Source organism: Aphelocoma coerulescens, chromosome 2 (assembly GCF_041296385.1).
Source record: "Aphelocoma coerulescens isolate FSJ_1873_10779 chromosome 2, UR_Acoe_1.0, whole genome shotgun sequence".
Taxonomy (NCBI): Eukaryota; Metazoa; Chordata; class Aves; order Passeriformes; family Corvidae; genus Aphelocoma; species Aphelocoma coerulescens.
The window spans coordinates 26,931,951-26,939,866 of record NC_091015.1 but is presented as its reverse complement, the minus strand read 5'-3'; the positions used below and the strand labels follow the sequence as shown (position 1 = coordinate 26,939,866).

Here is a 7,916-nt window from a genome sequence, read left to right as displayed (position 1 = left end):
CAGGCTTTTCCTGAGATATCCTGCCCAGCCCAGAGCAGATCTCCATATTTGTTGAGATGGGGGGTCACATTCATGTTGAGCTCTTGAATGGAAGAATAATATGAGTTCCCCATCTGCCCCATGAGTTCATGTGGACGGAGCTCCGAAAGGTAAAGGAATGGTCAAGTTCACTGAATATTTCCCTTTCTGGAGGAGCAGGCCATGATTCAGCTGGGACTGCAAGGCAATGCCTTGCCTTGGGAAGGTTGTGACGCATCAAGAAACAGCTAAGCAACGCTTCAGCAACCCTGGAAGGCGTGCCCTGAGAAAGAAGGGAAAGGGGGATGCAGCCAGGAGTCTTGCATCTCCAGGAAATCTCTTCATGTCATCTTGTCCTCCACCTTTGGCTCAGCCTGCTACAGCTGACCTTAACAAGAACCCCTAGCTCCTCTCTTCACCCATGTTGGTGTAATTTGGGGAAAATAGGTGCAAGTGTACACTTGTCATGTCAGCTCCTTGGCAAGTGAAAGAGACGGTCACTGTTTGCCCTAAAAAGAAAATTCTAATTCCTAACATTGTATGTCACAGTTTTTATGCGCTGTGCAATTTACAGGCTGGACAAGCGAGGCCAGCAGAGCCTAGTCTGTGGCCAAGCCTGGCAGTGAGTCCATCAGCTATGGAAATGCCAAAGTGACAGGTTCGCTTCATTAACTGGAGGCCCAGAGTTTCTTGGGCATGCACAAGAAACTGGAAGAGAAAACAGTGTTCCAAGGGTGGGAAATTACCAGAACCTAGCGGACGCTTTGGGATGGAGGGCTAAATCAGTGCCTGCACCAGTGTTTGAGGGACCAGACAGGCTTTGATCCCAAGTTCACATGTGCATCCTTCCATCAACACAAATGACCTTCACAGGAACACAAATATGCTTTCCTTTAGGAGTGACTTAAGTTCCCCAAGGCAGAGCATGTTGTGCCTAGGTGGAGACATGCCCATTTTCCTCTCTCTGAACCAGCTGCACTCAAAGCCAAAGGCTCTTCAGAAAGCTACTGAAATGTGAACAAAATGTCTTAGATGCCTTCCCTGAGTTTTCTGTCAGGTTTATTTCTCCTTTCCTGCTTCCAATTGCTGCTTCCCAAAATCCTTTCCTGCATTTCTCCCTTTATCACTGTCTTGTGAACATCCTTCTGGGCAGTTCACTAGCCCTCTCCACTGGATCCTCAATAGCTTTTGCACATAGTGAAAATTACAAGACTTTTTACTTTGAAGCAGAATTTCTTTTTGGCCTTAGGTGACAACTCAAGGACTTTCAGTCCCTTTGCCTCTTCATTCTGAAAATACTCCCCTAGGTAAACAAGTCCTAAGCCTAAGGTGAGGAAAGTCCTCAGTTGTTGAAGTTGTTGAACGGCAATCACCATTTTCTGATGCTGTAAAACAAGAGTTAATCCGTGTTTCCACTGCGGAGGGCTGTTTGGGGCTTTTTTTTTTTTTTTTTTTAAGGAAGGGAAAAAATTTCCTTTCATTCTTTGCCAGCAATTTCCGTGCAAATAAAGTTTCCAGCAAAAACTCGGTGCCCAAGAGAGAATATTTTATCCAGAAAGTGAAAGATTTTCTGTGAACAATTGCAAGATTTTATCCAAAAGTCTGAAAGGCTCATCCGAAATATTTCGCTCGTTGGCTGGAAACAAAGCGCTGCAGAGCGAACGGGGACGGAGAGCGCTCTGTGAACCCGGGCCGAGGGTTCAGCCGGTGGGGATGCTCCCGAGCCAGGACCGGGGAAGGGCGGGGCGGCCGGCGGGCACCGGCCGTGGGACACAGCGCCCGGCCCGCCGTGGGGCTCGGTCGGGGCCCCAGCGCCCGGCCCCCGCGGCAGCTCCCAGGCGCAGGCGGGAACAATCGCCGCGTTGTCCTGCCGCGGCCGCCGGCCCGGCGGCTCCCGCGCCCCGGTCCCCGTGCCCTGCGGGGACAGCGCTGGCGGGGCCGCCCGGCTCCGCGCCCGCCGCCGCCGCTCAGTCTGGCCCCGGCGGGGGCGGCGGCGGCGGCGGGGCGGGAGGGGCGGCGCGCAGGTAGCGGGCGGCGCTGCGGGCCCGCGGCCACGCCGGGGCGCTCTTGCCACGGGCACGGCCAGCGCGCGCCTCCGGGGCGGCCCCGCGCCCCGCGCCGGCGGCGGCGGCACTGCCGGGGACACACGGACACGGCCGCCCGCCTCCCCCGAGCGGCAGCGGGGCTTGGGCCCGAACCGGCCGCGGGGGCCCCGGGCAGCCGCTCAGGCGACGCGGCGGGCATGTGCCGGTAAACAATGACCATATTGTGAAATGGAAAACAGACTCCGGCTCCCTCCGAACCGCCCGCTCCCACCGGATGTGTTAAATAAAAACCGCTGGGGGAAAACAGCAGAAAGGCAAGAAAATCGGGGTCGGGCTGGGAAGGACGGGGGGCAGGAAACCCGCAAACAGGCGGATTTGTGTGCCCTCAGCCCCGTAATCCTCGCACGGACTGCAACGGCGGCGGATGCCTTCAGAAAAAAAATCAGTTTGAGGGGTTTGCGGTTGGATCTGATGGGCTTCTGCCTTTTTTTTTTTCCCTTTTAATATAGAAACTTTTTTTTGTCCCCTGCCCTGCTACTGAATAAAACAAGAGCAAACTTTCTCTGCTGCAGAAAACCGATCCAGATTTCCCCGGGGAGCTGCGCAAGCAGCCGTGTCGGGACGGCTTGGCCGGGACCCGCCGCGGCCCCAGACCTGCCGGGGCTGGGTGCGAGGCAGGCGCCCCTCTCCTCTCCCGTTCTCTCCCTTAAAACGGCACCTTCCTGCCCGGACGTGTTGAAGTGCAGTGCCCTGGAATTTATGACACAAATGGGCTTTCCTCCCCCCTCTCCCCCTCTTCATCTGCTTAAAACCTCTACCGACCCTTCCAGCTGGATGCAAACTGGGAGCTTTAATAAATTTACTCTCCCCTTCCCCAGTCGTAAACATATATCTCTCTCCGGTTCCTCTCTTTAAAAAAAAAAAAAAAAAAAAAAAAAAAGGTGTGAGGGGGAGATATTTCAGATATTTCTAATGGATTTAAGTAAGTGATTCATAGAATGAAATGCTTAGGGATTTGTTTAATGTGATTTTATATGAGCTGTGGACATTTCCAAAGCAAACAATAAGTTCAAGTACAACATGCACGGTTGTGTTACAAGTGTTACTCAGCTGGCTGGGAGATCTTCGGTGAGCAAACAGGCTAAATCTGGAGAGTAAACAACTTCAGAAAAATCTACAACTCCAGGTCACTGAAAACAGCCTTTTATTTGTTTTCCTTAGTGTCTAGTAAAATTTGATCCTTTTTTTTTTTGCAGCACTGCTGTAAAATCACCAGGGACGGGCATCACCAGCCCGTGGCTCTCCCCGGCCCAGCCATAGAGCGCGTTGCCTGGGACCTAGGTGCGTAGATGGGCGCGAAAGAACGGGTGCAGGTGAAGGAGAGTGCTGCTGGCCAGAGTGCTTTGAGGAGGACACCCCCGCACAGCGCCGGTCACTTCTGGGGGGCTGTCACCCGGAAAGAGGGTTCTTGCGACAGCCTCCAAGTGGAGAAACCCCACGACGGCCTCACAGTCGTCCGGCCCACGCGTGAGGATGATTTGAGCTCCCTTAATGAGGGTCTTCTGACCTTGGGCCGGAGCCGGACCAGACGGTGAGCACCGCCCCGGGGGGGTGAGGAGCGCACGCTCGTGGGGCCGAGCGGTCACAAGCGCACCCGGAGGGGCGCCGGAGCTGGCGAGAGATTCGGGGGCTCTCCACCCGCGGCCATCGTGCTACGGGCAGGTCGCCTCTCGCGACATCCGCGGCGTGGGTGCCCCTAGGCCGTATGGTGCCACTAGGAGCTCCCCCACAGCCCCACGGCAGGGCATCATGCCGGGAGTCTCCCGCCTGGCTCCGGGCCGTTCTAGGGTCTTGGAAATGCAGGAAATGATGTAACTAAAATTCAAGATACTTGGGGGTAATAGGGTTTGCTGTATTTAGCGCGGAGGTCCCAGACGGCGTTCCCCCGGGGAAGGAGGACGATCCGAGGGAAACAGCACGGTCAGACTGATGGTTATTGTCACCAGATCAGAAATCGAGTTGGGAACCAGGAGTGCCCGGTGCGGTGCTCCCAAGCCATCAGCGTAGCCAGGGGGGAGCGGACAGCAAATCCGAGCTGCCTGGCTGCAGCCCTCCCCCAGGGCCCTGCGGGAGGAGGTGCGGGGGCACCGGGCTGCAGGGCGGCGGGGCTCGCCGTGCCCCCTCGCCGGCTGCAGGGGTGGGGGGAGCCGGAAACCTCCCAATCGCGACGCTCCGACTCGGAGATTGCTGTTGGTATTCACTTAAAAAAGAGGTTGAATGGGACTTTTTTCCTCTTTTTTCCCCCCCTCTTTTTTTTTTTTTTTTTTTTTTTTTTTTAAGCCGAAGCTTTGTTGTGCTAAACTAGTTGGACGAGTTAGGGTGTCGCTGCTCCCGATTGCTCTGGCCAATGGAACCCGATCCACCCTGCTGTGCGTAAGAGCGCAATTAAGGATTTAACCAAGCCTATGCTGCGCCCCAGCCAGCAGTCTGCCGGAGACAGACACCGCGCCGCAGCCTCCTCCCCCAGACATGTCTGCTTAGACCCGAGCAGCCCCGCCGCCAGCCCCAGCCCGCCGCCGGCTCCGAGCTATGACAGGAGTATTTGACAGAAGGGTCCCCAACATCAGATCCGGCGACTTCCAAGCTCCTTTTCAGACGGCTGCAGCCATGCACCACCCGTCCCAGGAATCTCCCACTTTACCCGAGTCCTCGGCTACGGATTCCGACTACTACAGCCCGGCGGGGGGAGCCCCGCACGGCTACTGCTCGCCTACCTCGGCTTCCTACGGCAAAGCACTCAACCCCTACCAGTATCAGTACCACGGCATGAACGGATCTGCCGGGAACTATCCTGCCAAAGCCTATGCAGACTACAGCTACGCCAGCCCCTACCACCAGTACAGCGGGGCTTACAACCGCGTCCAGAGCTCCGCCAGCCAGCCAGGTGAGGGCCGGGAGTGTGTGGGAAGCTCCCGTGGCTTTGGGGAGGCTGGGGGAGCGCGCCCCGGCAGATCCCTGACCCACGGACCACGGGGATGCGCCTTTCCATGAACCAGAAGGGAAACTAAAAATAAATAAATAAATTGGGAAAAAAAAGAAAAGAAAATTATGGGGTGGGGGGAAAAGTGGAGAGCTGGTCTACTGGTCTACTCTTTTTGACCAGCCCGCATGATCTAAACTACAAATCGTAGGACTAGTGCTTTAGCGCTTCTGTCAGTTGCCCCTGGGCCCTCACGACTACCTCCCTCCTCCTTCCCCCCGCAGGAAGAGGGAGAAAATAGCCGAGCCTTGTTGCGTGTCTCAAACTCAGGTTCGCGGTGTTGAAGAAAGTTTCCTTCTCCCTGTGCTGGAGGGGCGGGGGAGGAGACTGGGAGGGGGAGCCCAGCCGTGGCGGGGCTGCGAAGCCGGGAGGGTTTTTCACCAGAAAGCGTCGTGGTTTGAGTGCTTTACTTATTTGTAACTTGCTGTAGGAAAAAAAAAAAAAAAAAGAAAAAAAAGAAAAAGAAAAAGAAAAAAGAAAAAGAAAAAGAAAAAGAAAAAGAAAAAGAAAAAGAAAAAGAAAAAGAAAAAGAAAAAGAAAAAGAAAAAGAAAAAGAAAAAGAAAAAGAAAAAGAAAAAGGGGTCAGGAAGAAAAAAAAAAATAAACCCGTGGTGAAGCCAAGCGGCTGGGGCTTGGCTGGGACGAGTGCGGTCGCGGCGGCGCTTGGGGACACGCCGGCGGCGGCAGGGGGGAGGCGCGGGCGTGCGGAGGAAGTGGTCAAAGCCTTGGGTCCGACTCCGCTCCGGACCGAGCTCTTCCCAGCAGGGCCCCAACCATCCTCCCAACGCCCGCGGCGGCCGCGCATGCCCTACGCTCCCGCCCGCGCAGCGCTGCGCGCCCGGCAGGATGCCCGGGACGGGCGTGGGAGGCGGAGGAGGGCCAGGGGTGGCCGACATCGGTGCGGAGGGAGAAGGTTCCCCCCCGTCTCACCGCGGGGAGCCGGCGGAGGCTGCGCGGGGCCGCCGCCCGGCTGCGGGAACCCCGGGGGAAGCCGCAGGGGCCCGTCGGGCCGGCGCCGCTGCCCGGCCCGGCCCGCGGGCGGGATGCCGCCCCGGCGGCGCAGGCTGCGCGGCGCGGAGAGGAGCCTGTCGCGAACTTAACGTCTGCGTCTCTCTCCCGCTCTTGCGCCCGTGCAGAGAAGGAGGTGGCGGAGCCCGAGGTGCGGATGGTGAACGGCAAACCAAAGAAAGTGCGCAAACCCCGGACTATTTATTCCAGCTTTCAGCTGGCAGCGTTGCAGAGGAGGTTTCAGAAGACCCAGTACCTCGCCCTGCCCGAGCGGGCCGAGCTGGCAGCCTCCCTGGGACTCACGCAGACACAGGTACCGCGAGTGGCTCTGCTGGGCCCTGCCCGGCCCGGCCTGGCGGGTCCATAACCCCAGGTTCAGCCCGGTGCCGCGGGAAGGTCTGGATCGGCCCCCGCGGAGGGGCGGGAGGGCGGCGGGGTGCGGGGCGCCGCAGCCGCGAAGCACCGGCTTGCCAGGCGGGCATTAATGGTGTCGCTTTCCCTCCCCACTCCCTCTTTCCTCCCTTCTTCTCTCCTCCTGCCCCGCTCCTAGGTGAAAATCTGGTTTCAGAATAAAAGATCCAAGATCAAGAAGATCATGAAAAACGGGGAGATGCCTCCGGAGCACAGCCCCAGCTCCAGCGACCCCATGGCCTGCAACTCTCCACAGTCACCTGCGGTTTGGGAACCTCAGGGCTCGTCCCGCTCCCTCAGCCACCATGCCCACGCACACGCTCACCCTCCAAACTCCAACCCGTCCCCTGCATCCAGCTACCTGGAGAGCTCCACTTCCTGGTACCCCGCTGCCAACTCCATCAACTCCCACCTCCAACCCCACGGCTCCCTACAGCACCCGTTAGCGCTGGCCTCTGGGACGATTTATTAGAGCCTGACCCTTATTATTATTTTTTTTTGTTGTTGTTCCTTGGACTCCTGTGTTTTACTGTTAAGGAATAATAACGAAAGGAATGCATATGGGGAATTTTTTAAAGGGAAAAGAAACAAAAAGATTAAAATGTGTAAAGCTTGTGCATGTAACTTATTGCATTTCAAAGGAAACCCTTTTTTATACAATACGGACAATTTTTGGCTCAGCTGTGGACACTATCATTGGTGCCTTGAAATCTATGACCTCAACTTTTCCAGAGACTTTTTTCAATGTTATTTTAACCCTGTAAATAATTGTAGATAGAGGAATTAAACTGTATATTCTGAATAAAATAAAATTATTTCGACCACGAGAAACGTTTCCAAATTACCCCTTCTTCTGTTAATAAGAGGGAAAAAATATAATACTAATTTGCTTGCAGAAAGAAAGTGAGGAAAGAGGATGGGAGCTGAGAGTTCACGTTCTGTTCCAGTGCCGTGCAGTGCCACCACAGTCCGGGCGTGCTGGCAGGATCTGGCCCTTGCAGGTACCCGCAGGCGAGCCGAAGGGCGGCGGTGCTCTCTCCCCGCTGGGAAAGGGTCTCTGGCAAGACCACGTACGTCTTACTGCATAGTGTTTTAAGCTGAAGGGAAAGCTGCCCATCCTGACGCGAGAAAGCAAATCTCTCGCCTTAAGCCGCCCTGAATCCCCGAGAGCAATTAGCGTCGAGAGCTGCACACTCCACAGCCCATCAGTCGCCCGTGTGCGCTCGGCTAATTATACAAATTACGTTTCCGTCAAAGGGAGCCACTAAATATGAGAAAAGGATAAAATGAGGGCCCCGCTCCCCTCGCTCCTGCTAAAAGCCTGCGGCCGCTCCGACTGAAGGAGGGACGTTGCAGAGGTACTTTTATTGGTTTTGTTTTATCTCTACCCGATT

At 56.0% G+C, this 7,916-nt stretch overlaps 1 protein-coding gene across 1 annotated transcript; it reads left to right on the top strand.

Annotated features, from left to right (window-relative positions):
- Positions 1 to 4,652: 4,652 nt before the first annotated feature.
- On the top strand, positions 4,653 to 6,994 carry LOC138105653 (homeobox protein DLX-5). The gene is made up of 3 exons (XM_069005768.1): positions 4,653 to 5,007; positions 6,240 to 6,424; positions 6,662 to 6,994. The coding sequence occupies exons 1-3, from the start codon at positions 4,653 to 4,655 to the stop codon at positions 6,992 to 6,994; spliced, it is 873 nt and encodes a 290-aa protein (XP_068861869.1).
- The last annotated feature ends 922 nt before the right edge of the window (positions 6,995 to 7,916 follow it).

What these genes read in the sequence shown, in the direction of transcription:
- LOC138105653 (XM_069005768.1), top strand. Translation starts at nt 4,653, where the DNA reads ATGACAGGAGTATTTGACAGAAGGGTCCCCAACATCAGATCCGGCGAC. An exon ending in GAGCTCCGCCAGCCAGCCAG is followed by an intron (nt 5,008 to 6,239) that starts GTGAGGGCCGGG and finishes GCGCCCGTGCAG; the next exon opens with AGAAGGAGGTGGCGGAGCCC. An exon ending in TGGGACTCACGCAGACACAG is followed by an intron (nt 6,425 to 6,661) that starts GTACCGCGAGTG and finishes CCCCGCTCCTAG; the next exon opens with GTGAAAATCTGGTTTCAGAA.